This window comes from Zingiber officinale, chromosome 6B (genome assembly GCF_018446385.1).
Source record: "Zingiber officinale cultivar Zhangliang chromosome 6B, Zo_v1.1, whole genome shotgun sequence".
In the NCBI taxonomy this organism is placed as follows: Eukaryota; Viridiplantae; Streptophyta; class Magnoliopsida; order Zingiberales; family Zingiberaceae; genus Zingiber; species Zingiber officinale.
The window spans coordinates 123,116,118-123,133,347 of NC_055996.1; the positions used below are offsets into that span (position 1 = coordinate 123,116,118).

The 17,230-nt window shown below is 37.3% G+C and overlaps 2 protein-coding genes across 6 annotated transcripts in view; both read left to right on the plus strand.

The window, feature by feature from the left end:
* The window catches only part of LOC121989321 (monosaccharide-sensing protein 2-like), a 30,181-nt gene extending 20,697 nt beyond the window's left edge, over positions 1 to 9,484 (plus strand). For all 5 annotated transcript variants that reach the window (XM_042543295.1, XM_042543292.1, XM_042543293.1 and 2 more), the window contains 3 exons: positions 7,234 to 8,180; positions 8,364 to 8,551; positions 8,620 to 9,484. In XM_042543295.1, coding sequence (XP_042399229.1) covers positions 7,234 to 8,180; positions 8,364 to 8,551; positions 8,620 to 9,055 — 1,571 coding nt within the window. In that variant the 3' untranslated portion in view covers positions 9,056 to 9,484. The remainder of the gene's footprint in view (positions 1 to 7,233; positions 8,181 to 8,363; positions 8,552 to 8,619) is intronic.
* Positions 9,485 to 13,055: 3,571 nt separating this feature from the next.
* Positions 13,056 to 15,953, plus strand: LOC121989322 (probable protein phosphatase 2C 47). The gene is made up of 4 exons (XM_042543297.1): positions 13,056 to 13,965; positions 14,075 to 14,269; positions 14,409 to 14,614; positions 15,178 to 15,953. Exons 1-4 carry the CDS (start codon positions 13,783 to 13,785, stop codon positions 15,734 to 15,736), a joined length of 1,143 nt encoding a protein of 380 aa, XP_042399231.1. The 5' UTR covers positions 13,056 to 13,782; the 3' UTR covers positions 15,737 to 15,953.
* The last annotated feature ends 1,277 nt before the right edge of the window (positions 15,954 to 17,230 follow it).

Consider the following 17,230-nt stretch of genomic DNA (forward strand, 5'->3'; position numbering starts at 1 on the left):
GTTAAATAGTTCAGATTGTAATATTTTATAGCTATTACTGATGAACTCTTCTCCTTCAGATACAAATTCAATTTGTTTTAAAAGAAAAAACTTTATGAAGATTCAGACAATTAATCATTTCTTCTAAATTGTCTAAAATATTTTTATGTGGAAATTTATTTATTGAATATTTATTGAAATCAGAAAAGAATTATGAAGAAATTTCTATCTCTTTCATTGAAAAATGATGCAAATATATATACAATTCTATGATCTTTGTCTTGCTAACTTAGGAAAAATTCCTTATAATTAAAGTCAAAGAATTAGGACTAATTTACATCATAACTACTTTGAAGGATTATGATTTTTATTCCTCATTTTTAGTGATCTTATCATTTCTTTCCAACACACTCCCTTAAGTTGGTGAATGAATATTGATCATTCCCAACTTGGATACATTTTCTTTGGCAACAGTTTAGTAAGAAGGTCAGTATCTTGTGATTTAAAAGGCACATAACAAAGATAATGTCCAGTCTCAGATTTTATAAAGTTTTTGTCGACACGAACATGCTTCATCCGATCATGTTGAATAGGATTGTGAACCACTATAGCTGACTTACTGTCACTATACAACTTCATTTTGTCTTCAAATTGAACATGTAGGTAGTCGTTTAATCCAAATTAATTCACACATCCCTTATGCGATGGCTTGATATTTTGCCTTTGCATTACTCCTTGAAACAATTGTTTGTTTCTTGCTCCGTCATGTCACAACATTCCGCCAAACTTTAGTGCAATATCTAGTAGTGGTAGTGGGCGGTAGTGGCAGTGGTGGTAGTAGTAGACTTGCTATCTTCAAGTGAATCAGCTTGATCAACATCGACAAATCCTTCAACTGTTCTATTATCATTTTTCTCAAGTAGCATACCTTTCCTTGGTGTCCCCTTCAAATATCGAAGAATCTGGTCCATTGTAATTGATGCCTCATAGTGGGGGCATGCATATCTGGACTAACTATGGTAACATGAATATCAGGCCTAGTAAGTGATAAATAGATTAGCTTTCTTACAAGACAATACCTCTCTTTATCAGTTGTATCATCATCGTATCTTTTGTTGCTTCCAACTTTTTCTTTCCATTGGAGTATTTGTTAGACGATGATCAAGTTTTCCGAATTCTTTTAATAGATCGGCAGTATATTTCCTTTGGGAAATGAAAATCCCGATTTTGTTTCTAGTTGTTTCCATTTCAAGGAAATATCAAAATTGTCCAAGGTCTTTTACCTTGAATTCAAATTATGACTTTGAGGTTTGCAATCTCATAATTGTCATCACTTGTGATCACCATATCATCAACAAACACAATCAAAATTTTTCGATCCCTTGGCTTTTGACAAAGAGAGAATGATCTGCTTGATTTTGTGTGTACCTAAATCTTTTTATGACATTGCTGAATCGAGTGAACAATGCTCTAGGAGATTGTTTTAATTTGTACAGGGAATTCTTCAACTTGCGATGTAGAGTCCCATTTAGAAACACATTTAAAATATCTAATTGATGCAATTCTGATTCTAAGTTTGCTGCAATGGACAGAAACACCCTTATAGAATTTAGCTTTGTAATGTGTGCAAATGTTTTCTCATAATCAAGCTCATATGTTTGTGTATATCTGAGCCACTAAATGTGTTTTGTGTCTTCATTTACAATCTACTACCTTGTTTCCTTTACATAGGTTCATGGTTTAAAATACGCTTCCATGCAAGGTAAAACGGGTAAAATTTAACATTCCACCCCTTTGCCCGACACTGACACCATCGATAGTGTGGAGGGGACCTTCGCGGGTCACGACGGGGACGTGGGTACCGCACCACCTCGGGTTCCTCTTGGTGGGGACATGGAGGCCGCTATGACCTCCATAGGTCACTGTGGGGACGCGAAGATCTCCACGATGTCCATGGGTCGCGACGAGATCGCCTTGACCTCGGTGAGTCCCGGCAAGGTCGTTGTGACCTCGGTGAGTCACGGCAAAGTAGCTGTGACTTGGCGAGTCCCGGTGAGCTCGCCGTCACCTTCGAGGTCACGGCGAGGCCGCTGCGACCTCGGAGGGTTGCGGTGAGGTTGTCTCGACCTTAGTGGATCATGATGAAGTCGCTACAACCTCGGCGGGCCGCAGCGAAGGCGTGTGTTGGTTGCGTGCAAGGTGAAGGCAAAAACATAGGAAAATTTAAATTACATTAATAAAATCTATATTAATAATTTCAATTAACTTCTATCTAAATAGATAATCTAAATAGGTTTAATCAAATCCTAATAAAATTATCCTTTTAATTGTATATATATATATTATTTATTTTAATTTCTAAAATATATAATAAATTATTTATTTATTTATTTACCATATAAAAATACCCTGATCTTGTATTTTTTTATTTTTTTAAAAATATTTTTTTTTCATTTTTTATATTTTTAATATTTAGATTAAAATTTTTATTTTTAATTAATATATTTTATATTTGAAAAATATTAAAATAATATTGGCACAACACGATATGGTACCAAAACAGTATAGTTTCGGCCCAGGACTGAAACCTCGACACATGTCAAGATTTTAAATCATGGGTAGGGTTACTATTTCCCATGTGCCATTATCATTCAGTGCTTTCATTTTTTGTTTTTTTTTGAAAACAATAATCCTTCAATTTGAAAATTTTTAAGGCATCATATATATTTGTAGGAATCTCCACATGATCAAGTTGAGAAACAAATGTCCTGTGATTGTTAGACAAATGATCATAAGATATGTAGATGTTGAGTACACGTCCTTATCCCTTTCCTCAAGGTAATGTGAACACGTAAATCATTTATAGGAACATTTCCTTGTGGATCTTATGATGGATTCACCATCGATTCTGATGATTTGACCTACTGGGTAACTTGAGGTCTCCTTGAGTAAAGAATTAGTTCATTTTGTTGTTGTAAAGGTTGAAAAAGTTCTAAAGGCTCTCCCCCTTGACTAATTTTTGTGATTACATCATGTGATGATGAAGCTAGGGAAGCCCCAATGAGTAAGAGTGACACATGTAAGGAGATTGAAGGATTCCAATGATTAGCTTCCCTTGAATTATCCCCAAGATAATCATTGGAATAGGACTCATCCTCCAAGAATGTAACATCACATAGTACAGAATTTTGTTCACTTGTATCCTTTTTTTAGTCGGTGAGTAGCCAATGAAGATGCATTTGAGAGCTTTTGGGTCAAGTTTTCCACACGCAGGATTGTTGTCATGTACATCCACATACTTTTGGTGGGAGAGAGTTAAAATTATGGGTACGAGGAATTTCTTTTTTTGGAGACAATTGATTGGTGTGTTGAATTTAAGGACTTTTGATGGAAGCCTATTGATGAGGTAGGCTGCAGATAAGATGAAGTCACTCCAAAAGCGATAAGGGACAAGATTGGTGAGCATGAGAGATTTTGCCACTTCTAATAGATGGTGATTTTTCCGTTTTGCAATCTCATTTTGTTAAGGCATGGATGGACATGAGCTTTAATGAAAAATGCCATTTTGAAGGAGGTAATCCCTATGGTTGTGAGACATCTATGCCATAAGAGTGCTTGGTCGCTTCAGTTGCAAGCAAGAACTAGTGAGATAGTAAAGGCCTCCTCATTCTTCAGCATTGCCAATTATCTTCCCGGAAGACGAATCGTAAAATACACAATGATCATAAAGAAATGTTACTTTACAGTTTATTTTGCTATCAGATAAGAGACTATTTTGAACTTGGAACATGCAAGACATATTTCAATTGAAGTCCTTGAACAAGAACATTTCTAATCCCTGCCATTGTAATTGCATTTCCATTTGCCATTGAAACTTTCACTTCATCAGTACATATTTTGTAATTTGAAAAAGTTGTGCATTGCCCCCATCATTTGATCAGATACGTTGGTATCAACAATCCATTTATCTTTATCATTTCTTTGTGATAATAAGGTCGATGATATTACCTCGTTGGGTGATTGCAACCTAATGAATAGAGTCCAAAATTTGAGAATTTTGATTTTTGTAGAACATGGACTTCAAAATGCCCATTTGTTCAGGTTGCTCTTCTGTGATGTTGAGAGTGGAAGGCTTCAACATAACTTTCTTTCTGCTTTCTTCTCGTTGAATTTTAAAAATACTTCACGGAGTGAAGGAAGCGGCGTAACTCCTAGAATGCGTCCTCGTACTTCATCCAAGTCTGTATTGAAGCATTGAAGAAAGTTGAATACCCAATCTTTTTCAAGGACCTTGTTATGCAACACTCCATTCTCAGCACACTTCCATGGAATTGTGTAAAACAAATCCATTGCTTGTCCTAGATCAATCAATCAATCGGCAGTCACTACTCAGTCACTAACATTGATCCTTGCTTCATGTTCTGCAAAGTTGATCGGATTTCAAAACATTGGGATATGTTTTGAAGATCCGAATACATCTCTAGGGCTGCATTCCAGATTTCTTGGGGTTTTGTAGAATAGGTAAGTCCTTCCAATTTGAGGCTCCATTTAATTAATCAACATTTTTGGCTTCCCATGCGCTGTACGTTGCATCACTGGTTTTTGGGATCAGTGTTTCATCAGAATTTTCTCCTTTTCCTCGAACCACCAAAAGAACGGATTGAAATCATTTTCTGAAATTTGACTCATTCAATTTGTGTTGGGTAATCTATAGAGAATGATTCATATCCAAAGTTGCGATGATGGTTTCAAGGGACTTTGACGAATCCAGGGTCAACCTCTTTGTGTGATCGGGACCTTGCTCTGATACTATGAAATCACTGAAATCAGAAAAGAATTATGAAGAAATCTCTATCTCCTTTATTGAAAAAAGATACAAATATATATACAACTCAATGATCTTTGTCTTATGTCTAACTTAAAAAAAATCCCTACAATTAAGCCAAAAATCAGGAGTAATTTACATCATAAATATTTGAAGGATTATGGTTTTTACTTCTTATTTTAAGTGATCCTTATCATCTCTTTCTAACATCTCTAACCATGTTTATTTGCATGTAGGACTTTCTAATTAGTTTACAATAATTTTATGTGGAAATTTATTTCTAACCATGCTTATTTGAATGTAAAATAAAAATATAATTTCAGTAGCTTTACTATGACTGAGACTTTCTTATGGATTATATTTTGGAAACTCCTAGGGTAATATAGTTACATTATATTTTGCTTTTTAATCTAAATTATAGAAGAAGAATAAGGAACTGAAGATTGTAACTATCAGATTGCTTATCTAAATTTTAAGGCAATCAAATCTATTGAGGGTAGTATTACCACGTGATTGTCCCAACTATTTCAAGTTGGCTACATGAATATTATTCCTCTATTAATCTCTTTGCAAACTATATCACTTGTTGAAATCAATTAAATCAAATATGTGGCATTAGTTAATATTTTCTTTGATCTCTGTCTTACCTTTTACTTTAATGGATTTAGCTCTTCTAATTATAGAATCTATTAGTAAATATGTCCATACTGTTTCAATATATTTGCTCTCATTTATCATCTCATGATGCTACATCTAGTCGCCCTTGGATATTAGTATTTTTTTAAAGACAATTTTCTTACTAATAATACCAACACATTCATCTTAGCATTCTTATCTTTGTTATATTTAACTTTCTTATCGTCACGGGTTTGAATCTTGGAAATAGCCTCTTGCAAAAAGCAAGGTAAGACTGCATACAATGGATCCTTCCCTGGGACCCCGTATAGCGGGAGCTTCATGCATCGTGCTGCCTTTGTTTCACATGTTGCTCCCTAATAGCCCAATTCGGGGATTCATAGAATATGATTGGTTGTATCACAATCATATAAAGTTTTTAACACATCTTTCTTGGGAGGGAAGGAAAGAAGGAAAAAAGGAAGAAATAAAGTGAACAGAAAGTGTTTCTGCAGTATTTTCCCTCCATTTTTTTTTCAACAGAAGCTGAAGGGAAGAAAATTTTTGGGAAAATCTTTAACTAGTTTTCATCTTGGGCAAAGAATTCACTTACATGTGAAAAAGGGCAGCCCGGTGCACGAAGCTCTTGCCATGCGGGGTCTTGGGGAAGGATCCATTGTATGCAGCCTTACCCTGCTTTTTGCAAGAGGTTATTTTCAGGATTGATCATATGACAACAATTTTATCGTTACGCCAAGGCTCCCCTTCTCACTTTCATGTGAAATGGACCTTAAATATATAATTTTTTAATTATGTTTATTTATTGATTTTGTGAAATAAATTTGTGAAAGCTAAAATTTTTCCTCCCTCTTTCCTTCCCTCCAAAGAAATTGTCAGATGCAAAATATTTCATAATCTTTTCCTTGGGATTTTTTTCTCTCTATGCTCTTTCTTTCCATAGATATTTCCTTCATTTGTAGGAAACAGGATAAAGGTCACTCAATGATCAACTTCAAAAGCTCTTCTTCATTTCGATCACTATTCTTTCTTCTATTTATGATATGTTTGTCAATATTTTTTTGTTGCATAATTGATCCAAAATATCTGAAACTCTTGTAGATATTTCATTTTCATCCATATTCAACTTTTGTTCCACTTATCTTAATTCTTTAGTTTCTAAATTTTTCTTCACAATTTAAGCTATGACAACGTAACAAATTAAACTAAGACCTATGCATTCTCATCTGTTTTTTTCTCATGGTCTTTCTCTAACTTCACAACACCATATTTATAGTTTTTCACTGAGCATGTCTCTACCACCTAAAATGATTTTGAGTCATACTTGATTTAACTAAGGAAAAATGATATGCATAGGAAAAGAATCTTAGAGAAATGTTCAAGGATAGACATATAAAATGACGGGGCCAAAAAAAAAGAAGTAAAATGGTGAGCCATAAATTTATATGTCTATCTTTGAGTTTTTTCTGCATATCATTGCTCTTAATGAAGCTTTTTATACTGAACCTTTTAACTACATCATGGATAATCTTAAAACAATAGCTGCATATACAGTGTATTTTTCGTGCCCTAAGTCTGAAGTGTAGCACAGATTTCTCTACTAGGTACTCTTGAATCTGGAATATGTTTGGATAAAATTTCAGGGTTTTGTTTCCTTGTGTTGTTTGTCTGGTGACCAAGTCAGCCGATCATTTGAGATATCTAATGCCTAATATTTTGTGATCATAGTCTTCAAATTAAACATGATGGACACTAATGTGTTTACGACATGATCTGCCTTCATTTCAAATATACAGGAGAAATGGCTCTTCTTGTTGAGGGGTTGGGAGTAGGTGGTGAAACTTCCATTGAGGAGTACATCATTGGTCCTGCTAATGATGGTGCTGATGATGATCAGGGAGCAACCACTGATAAGGAACGTATCACCTTGTATGGCCCTGAAGAAGGTCTTTCATGGATCGCTAGGCCTACAAAAGGACAGAGTTCCCTTGCTCTTGTATCTCGGCGTGGTAGCATGATGAATCAACCTAGCGTGCCACTAATGGATCCGCTGGTCACTCTATTTGGCAGTGTTCATGAGAAGTTGCCTGAGATGGGAAGTATGCGTAGTGCATTATTCCCAAATTTCGGTAGTATGTTTAGTGTTGCAGAGAATCATCATAAAACTGAGCAGTGGGATGAGGAGAGTCTTCAACATGAGGGTGAAGGTTATGCATCTGATGCTGGAGGTGATTCTGATGATAATCTAAATAGTCCATTGCTTTCACGACAAGCAACAAGCATGGAAGGAAAGGATATTGCCCCAGCGCAGAGTAGTGTTTTGAGCATGAGGAGAAATAGCAGTCTTCTGCAGAATGGTGGGGAGGCGGTGAGCAGTATGGGTATTGGTGGGGGATGGCAATTGGCATGGAAATGGTCTGAGAGGGAAGGTGCAGATGGGAAAAAGGAAGGAGAATTCAAAAGAATATATTTACACCAAGAAGGTGTCCCAGGGTCAAGGAAGGGCTCTCTTGTTTCTCTTCCAAGAGTTGATATGCCTGCAGATGGAGAGTTTGTTCAGGCTGCTGCTTTGGTTAGCCAATCTGCTCTTTTCCCAAAAGGCCTTATGGATCAGCACCCGGTGGGGCCAGCCATGGTTCATCCTTCAGAAACAGCTGTTAAAGGTCCAAGCTGGGCCGATCTTTTTGAACCAGGTGTCAGACGTGCATTACTAGTTGGAGTTGGTATTCAAATACTTCAGCAGGTTAGTTCTAATAGATGCAAAGAAAGGCGATGATGGTTCATATACATAGGTTTTGTTGTAGAAAACGTATACAAACTCTATATAAACACTTACGCTGTTGACCCGACTTATTGCGCCATTTTTGAAAGTGTCAATAATTATTTTTGTGCTTTGTTATTCTAATATGATACTTTGTTCTTGCAGTTTTCTGGCATAAATGGTGTTTTATACTACACACCTCAGATTCTTGAGCAAGCAGGTGTTGCAGTCCTTTTATCAAATCTTGGTCTTAACTCAACTTCAGCATCTATCCTCATCAGCACTCTCATAACCCTGTTGATGCTTCCTAGTATTGGTGTCGCCATGAGGCTCATGGATGTTGCTGGGAGAAGGTACTCAATCCTTCCGAAAATACTTATGATAGCATTATTGTTTAACCATACAATCTTGAAACTTGCAGGTTTCTGTTGCTTTCCACGATTCCTGTCTTGTTAGCCTCACTTATTGTCCTGGTTCTTTCTAACCTTGTGGACTTGGGCACAGTGGCTCATGCTGTGCTTTCCACTGCCAGTGTCGTTGTCTACTTCTGCTGCTTTGTCATGGGGTTTGGTCCGATCCCCAATATCCTCTGTGCTGAGATCTTTCCAACGCGTGTCCGTGGTTTGTGCATAGCCGTTTGTGCCCTCACATTCTGGTTCGGAGACATCATCGTCACATATACTCTTCCTGTTATGCTGGGGAGCATTGGCCTTGCTGGTGTCTTTGGAATCTACGCGGCTGTATGCACATTAGCTTTCATATTTGTGTTCTTGAAAGTTCCTGAGACAAAGGGCATGCCTCTTGAGGTCATCTCTGAGTTCTTCTCTGTCGGGGCAAAACAAGAAGCAACAGAATAACTTGTTTCAGAATATCTGGCACATTGGTAATTTCCAAGTCATGATCAGAAGTAGTGAGTCTTGATCTGGTTCGACTGGACAAGGTTGGTACTGATGCGAAAACCGAAGAGGACATCAACATAAAAAAGCTTACTTGGAGGTTGCTGAAAGGCGACGCTGCTCTCTATTTGGCATCTCCATGGTGATGTTGGATTCACTATAAATATTTTCGTGGACCCGAATGAAAAAAAATAATAAATAGGTGTAGTATGCCAAAGGTGTTTCTTTTCTTGGAGATAAAAGCCTTATTACTCTGCCTCTCGTGCTTGAACTCTAGCTGTGAATGCATCGATGGATTTGGTTTATCGGCATCGTTATGATTTAGTAACGGAACTGCTATGCTGTTCTATTGCCAACTTTTTGAATTTATAACGATTATGTTGGAATTTACTCGACTGTTTCCTTTGCTGCCATGAGTTCCTAAATGCAATTCACAAAGTGTCACTTTATCACCTTGTTCATTGGCGTTTGCTTTGCTTGATTACATGTAATATATAAAGTAGGAGATCAACTTGAGCTATTTGTATGTCAAAGCCATCCTCATTGCACACTGCCTTCATTTGCGCTACTCTGCCACTGTTGCTGCTGTCATCCTCTTCAAGCTCCTCTGCTGCTGCTCAGTTCTCTACAGTAGCCACTCAAATCTTCGACGCCATCCATTGCCCAGACGCCTGCCACTCACCTCCCACAGTGATGCTCTCTGGCTCGCTCAACTCTTCCTCAAAACTGTCGGGATGTCTTGCGTTCTAAAAGCCTGCGCTTTGTCCTAATCTGTACCGGAATATTAATAGCTCTCAATTCGAGTCTCGCCAGTATTCAGTGAGGGGTCAATGCACGTAATTCAACTATAAACAGGGGTGAGTAAAATCTTAGTTAAGTCAAAATAATCGAGAAAATAGATTTATTTTGAAAATTAAGTTAAGTTAATTCATAAATTTATTTTTTTTTCAAAAAAATAAATTTTAATTTATTCGATTTAACCTCAATTATATAACATCAATGAAATTGAATATTCAACTATTATAATACATTAGTCAAATATTTATAAATGAAAAATTTTTATTATATAATTTTGATACGAGATATTACGGGTAAACTTGGATATGACATGGTAATAAAAGTCAAGATGATGTGACAATTAAAATCAATGGGAGGTAGTAGCTAGCGTGCCACTCTCAACATGACTTTATTCTTCGCCCAACACTAAGACCTTCAGTACGAGGGTGACTGACCTAGGAATCAGTCGAATCTAAGAGACCTAGTGCTCCGTTCATGTATTAAAACATCTATTATATATCTGATCATTCATTAGTCAATCAAGTTTAAGGGATGTCTAACTTACCACATAGCAGTCGACCCTATGAGTTTTCTCACAGGCCTGTCCTCCTTCATATAGCCGATCGATAATAACTCCGGTTAGATTTATACAGCTCAGCATACCCGTCTCTTATAAGTACAAAAAAAAAGTGTAAAGCAATTCTCCTTATAAACTCGGCTGGACTTCCAGATCTCAGGTTTTTACTTTAAAGGCAAGTCTTCTCTTACGATCAGCTCAAGGTATCGATCAAATCTCTTGAGACTCAGTTTCCCATTTCTCAGAAGCAAGCATCCCAGTATATGGCCAGTCAATCATAGAACCGGCTCAACCTAGAAGACTTAGCTTTATATTACTCCTAGAGCTGATCTCCAGCATCACCTAGTGCATAACTGAGCAGTTTAAGGGAAGGATAGTTATACGATCAACCATTTTTAAGATCTAGTCGAGATACACTTAGCAGACAACATGATCAAAGAATCACATCAGTCTGTCAGAATAACAACCGTTTATCATAAAATATTCCTCTATTATAATATGAGCATTCACTAGAACCTTCTTTGAAGGTGACTTTATACTCCCATCAAGCGACATATTATAACAACATATTCCTTCAACTACCTTATTAATGACGTAAGTTACAAAAGGGGTGCGCAAGAGTAACGGAAGATTCCTCAGACGGTGACTATATACCTCTCAAGCTGTACATATTCCCTTACTCGAAAACTTTTGACAGCCGACATTCACTACCACCTCATGACTGTAGAGGTTATGAGAGGTGGTATATAAAGGAGGGGTCTTCTCCGTTGGCGAGATATGTGAGGTCACATTAAAATTACTCTCAATTACACTCGGCTATCCACACTCATCTACTATTTTTATTTCCGCTCAACCAACATATTGATTTGAGCGTCGGAGAGCCTACGCCAAGGACCCCTCCCTTAGTTTTTGGCGCTGACGTCTTGTCTGCTCTATTTGGTGTGTGCAGAGAGGAAGACGAAACCCCATTTTCTCTAATTCAAAATCTTCACGCAGTCAACAACGCAACCACCTTTTCTAAATCTTATATCCTAAATACATATATTATATTCCGTGAGTACCTTTTTTTTTTAGTTTTATATTTTTTTTTTTAGCTTGAACACTATAACTCGACTCTTAAACTTTAGAGGTAAAATCTAATTGGCTTAATCCCAGAGCTAAAAAAGTAAAAATATTATTAGGCACCCTATATATACCCAATGAGCATCAATCCTCATAGGTCTAGGCGCTCCAATTCTCAAAAGTGAATCGGGGCGCACGGAGGTGCACCCAGGCGTCCGGAGGTGTACTCGGGCGCCCAAACCCATGAGAGTTGCCTAGGAGTATGTATCGAACGGGTGTGCAAGGTATCATAGCTATATATAATTTTTTTTACCCTGCACACTCATTCGGTGTACATTCCTAGGCAACCCTCACAGGTCCGGGCACCTGGGTGCACCCCAATTCTCAAAAGTGAATTAGGGCACTCAAAGGTGCACCCCGGGCGCCTGGGTGCACCCCCGAGCACCCCGATTCTCAAAAGTTAATTAGGCACTCAAAGGTGCACCTCGGGCGCCTGGGTGCACCTCCGAGCACCTCGATTCTCAAAAGTAAATTAGGACACTCAAAGGTGCACCCCCGAGCGCCTGGACCTGTGAGGGTCATCCAAGAGTGTGCACCGAACGAGTGTGCAGGGTTGAGAATCGGGACGTCTGAGAGTAGGGGTGTAATCGAGCCGAGCCGAGCCGAATTCTTGAATGTTTGAGCTTGACTCGTTTAAAATTGAGTCGAGCTCGAACTTTATTTAATGAATATATTCATAGCTCACGAGCTTATTAGAGCTTTTATCGAGTCTAAACAAGGTTAATAAATATAAATAATAAATTTAAATATTCATTAAAAAATAAATTATATATTTAGAGAAAATTATAATATTATTATTAAAATTTATAATTTTATTCTAATAAATAAATTTAATATATTTGTCTATATTTTTCATAAGTAGAGTGTAAAATCTATAAATTCAATATCAAAACTATTATTTTTTTTATTTAAAAGTTGCTTAATGAGCTTAACGAACGTGTTCACGAGCTAACGAGTCGAATATTGTGAAGCTTGAGCTTGGTTTGTTTATCTTAACGAGCCTCATTAAACGAGCTCAAACGAGCTTTTATCGAATCGAACTTTTATCGAATCGAGCTTCGAATAGCTCGCGAGCGGCTTGGTTTATTTACACCCCTATCTGAGAGTGCACCCAAGTGCCTATACCTGTTAAGATTGTCCAGAAGTGTGTATCGAATATATATAATTTAGTTTTTGATTTGCTAAAAAAAATTTGTTCTTTAAGATCTTAAAACGTGCAGATAGATTTAGCGATTAGAAAATTGAGTTTAATCAGCTAATCCACAAAAGTTAGTTAAACTATAATTCATAGTTAGTTAAACTATAATTAATTATTATATATCTGGTTTATAAGTGTCCGGTGCAAACAACGTGCTTGTCAACTCTCGCGATGCCACAGTACATCGACACGTGTCTCTCCACGGACCCTTCCTCTATTATGCAAGAGGAGACCGGGTGACCTGCGGTTGCCGGTCCGTGGCTTCCGCTATTAGTGACGCGCATTTCCCCTCTTCGCATCTCATTCTCATAGCTGTTTCTTCCTCCTCAATTTCCACAATTGAAATTCTTCGAGCTCAGCAAGGAAAGGAAAGGAATGGAGAATGCTGATTTATGATCCTTGAGTGCATCTTCTTTAGATCGATTTTGGTTCTTCCTTCAGATTTTGATGCATTGTGGTTCTTACTCTAGAATGTGTTGGTTTTCCGTCTTCAATCCGTCCATGTTCTGTGTCGGTATTGCTAAAGTTGAAGTTTTGGAGAGTTTTTTTTCTCAGGTTTCATGTTAATGTAGAACAGTTTGGTAGTCTTTGAACTTTTTCTCTCTCCCTGAAATGAAGAATATCTGTTGAGGATTTTGATTCGAGTTAGGAATTGTTAGGGGATTTGTTTATAAATGGTCGTTTAGGTTTGTCAACGTCCTGATCTTAGCTACTCTTTGGATTTTGTTTGCTTCTGTTTGTGGAAAATAAAATTCCATTCTCCGGGGTTGAGTCCTGTGGTTGAGCCCTAGGTGGTTTAGGTTGTGGGGAGATCATATTGGCTCTAGTTAGATCTGTGTAGCGACGACAATGTCCTGTTATCTTTGTGCCTAGTGTTATTATTTTCCAAAATGTTGCGTATAATATTAGTACATTGATCATTGATCAAAGATATTCGTTTGCAAATTGGTACTGCTGCTTGGAAGATTTCTAGGAATTGTTTCTGCACCATTACGTTCATGGTTTACAAGGATTATGGCATCGGGCTCCAAATCCTCCCCACCATTGACTACGGACGAAAATCTGGGAAGCAAAGAGCCTTCGATTTGTGGTGGCAATGAAGATCCTGAATCATCAGAGACAATGAAGGAAGGGAGAGATCGGAAACCCCCTAGACATCTCTCAGTTATTCGCCATTCTGCGAGCACTGCTCGCCTGGTCCGTCCTACCAAACTAGTGTTCTTCCCCTTTAGATTTATGCAAATTAAATTGAATACAATTTTGTCATGTTAAGATTCTGGTATTCCAATTTTCTGAGCTTTTATAGGGCTTCGATTTGGGGACTCTTGCCTTGATGTCTCCTCCAGAATGTCAATCTGGTTTCTTACCTCTGTTCCGATCAGGAAGTTGCTCAGAGATCGGGCCGAAGACAAGAATGGAGGATGAATACGTCTGCATTGATAATTTAGTTAGCTATCTTGGGTCTCCTACCAATTTCCCATCCCCTGGTGCTTTTTATGGGGTGAGTTTCAGTTATCAGTAGTTAAATTTTTTGTGCATACGTAGAGTTCCTGGTTCATATACCTTCGTTAATAACCTGGTCATTGTTTGGTTTAGAAATCCTTTTTGTTTTGCTGATATTAAACAACTTCTAAATGCAGGTTTTTGACGGGCATGGTGGTACTGATGCTGCATGTTTTGTTAAAAATAATATCCTTAAATACATAATCAATGACGATCATTTCCCTGTTAGCGTGGATAAGGCATTAAAGAGTGCATTCATTAGAGCTGATTATGCACTGGCTGACTCCCCTTCACTGGATCGCTCATCTGGGACTACAGCACTTGCTGCTCTAATTTTTGGAAGGTAATGTCTAAGCTACATCCTTGCAAACTTCACTTTAGTGTTTTCAGATGTTAATCTTCAGTATGCATTATGTAATCACTATAATCCATTGTGATTAACTAACTCTAACCTAGTATTGGTAGTTTAAGTTTGCTCATGAGTAGTTGTCATCGTATTGGTGGGCATTATTGTTATGAAGTTGTCTCTGTATATTACACCATTAAATGCTTGAATACGATCTTCTTCTTAAGACATCTGCATGTAAAGTTTTAATGGTGCTTGCGCATGGAATTCCTTGCTTAATGTTTCTTTTATTTTTGGTACAAGAAATTGCTTGGTTTCAAAATGTGAGCTTCAGAGTTGACCGAAATAACAAAGTCCTATTGATATTTTGGTATACTATAGAACACCTACATTTGTAGTAATTTTCTGTTGAAATGGCAATGCCCTATTGATATTTTGGTATACTCTAGAACATCTACATTTATAGTAATTTTCTGTTGACATCTTGGTATACTCTGATTTTTTTCTTCTTAAATGAGTTGCTTATATGCTTCTTAATCCTTTATTTACTCCCTTTGTAGGTCACTGCTCATCGCTAATGCAGGTGACTGCCGAGCTGTATTAAGCAAGCGTGGCCGTGCAATTGAACTTTCAAGAGACCATAAACCTAATTGCAAAATCGAACAAGTGAGAATTGAGAAGTTAGGTGGCAGTGTTTTTGATGGGTATCTCAATGGCCAATTATCTGTTTCAAGGGCTCTTGGTGACTGGCACATGAAGGGGCTCAAAGGTTCTTCCTACCCGCTTATTGCCGAGCCAGAGTTGCAGGACACGATCCTAACAGAAGAAGATGAGTTTTTAATCATAGGATGTGATGGCCTTTGGGATGTCATGAGCAGCCAGTGCGCAGTCACTATAACGAGAAACCAGCTTACGGAACACAATGATCCAGAGAAATGCTCTAAAGAGCTTGTGCGTGAAGCGCTCAAGCGGAACACCTGCGACAACCTTACTGTTGTGGTCGTTTGCTTTTCACCAGATCCTCCCCCGCGCATCGAGATCCCACGAGCACGAGTCCGTAGGAGTATTTCATTAGAAGGGTTGCATGTCCTGAAGGGAGCTCTGGACAGCAACATTTGATGTTCAACTTCAAATTCTCTCCATTTAGAACCTCCCAAGACTGGAGAGGTACAACATTTTTGGCATCCTTGGCAAAATAAATCATGTCGGCTCTTGTATGTATGTTCAATGAGGTTGTAGGTAAATTTTGTAGACTCGAAACATAATTCATCATGATGTAAACCCGATACAGCTGGTAATATATCAATCGGTAAATAGTCTTTACTGATTATGAAGATGATTGCGGAAGATCCTTTCAAAAGTTGTTTGAGTATCAAGTCTGCCATTCTTTGGGCTTACTCATTGCTGTAAAGTTCAGTAATCTTCATCTGCTACTAGCAATCAAGGACAATCTCAAGCCAGTTGCCATAGTTGAATCCTCCACTGCTTAATGCCACCTACCATTCTTCTATCAACCATATCCAATGCTCAAGCTGCCTCATCGACGACTTTCATTTAAGCCTCTTGAATTTCCTCTTAAACCCACTGAAAAACCTTACAGATCCAGTACAAAGAGAATAAATCCTTGCCTTGCTTTATGGATCTGACCTGTTGGTTACATTACTGATACGTATTTAGGTACTGCCATATTAAATAGGACGAGTATAAACTTTGGACAAGGCAATTATGTCATTAATTGATACCACAGTTGCTCATATCACTGCAATACAGCAATTGCCAAGCAAGCCAACAAATCATGGGCAGAATGGAAATGGATAAAATTGACTCCAATATGAATGAAAAATAGTCTCTCATTAGAACTTTTATTAAATGAAAGCTTCTCTTTTGCATATGTGCCCATGCTGCCAAAAATGGTCATCTCTTTTGCTACATAGCTATACTCCAATGTGTTATCCTTCACCATTTGCCCACCAAGTTCATCTTTTATCAGGTTGCTCTAGAGTTTAATGCAAGTCTTTTGTACCTTAAATGCACTAAGTTCTCTAAAATTGCTCCAACATGTCATCCTTTTATGTTCTCCTACCATTTTTACCTCATTGCAATACACCAAACCATTGAAGCATATCAATCACGCATTACTAACCCTTAAGTATGACATAATTATGCATGATATATTAGAATTTTGGTATCATAATTGTAATTATAAATGTCTAATATTATCATCTAAATAAGTCATAAATCAATATGGTAAAATTTAGAATTAAGGAATATAACTTAAGGACTTAATTGTTATGAATATAATAGTGTGGATACCGCATATGTAATTTCTGATTTGTTGAGGGGCCAAATTAAAAATAAGTCAACTTAGCCTTCTATAAATAATGATTAAGTTTTGTTTCCCGTCAGTAAAACTCTCTAGATATTATGAAATTATAAATCGAAGATCATTCCCAAATTGAACGATAAACTATGGACTCTGTTATACTTCCGCAATTCTAATCATTATATTTATTTCTTAAGGATTGAATATAAAGTTTAGTATTTTGTATTAAGATTTCTCAATCAATCATTTTATCAAGTGGTATCAGAATCAGATTATTTTTAATTCTTAAG

What these genes read in the sequence shown, in the direction of transcription:
- LOC121989322 (XM_042543297.1), top strand. Translation starts at nt 13,783, where the DNA reads ATGGCATCGGGCTCCAAATCCTCCCCACCATTGACTACGGACGAAAAT. An exon ending in CCCCTGGTGCTTTTTATGGG is followed by an intron (nt 14,270 to 14,408) that starts GTGAGTTTCAGT and finishes TTCTAAATGCAG; the next exon opens with GTTTTTGACGGGCATGGTGG. An exon ending in GCTGCTCTAATTTTTGGAAG is followed by an intron (nt 14,615 to 15,177) that starts GTAATGTCTAAG and finishes CTCCCTTTGTAG; the next exon opens with GTCACTGCTCATCGCTAATG.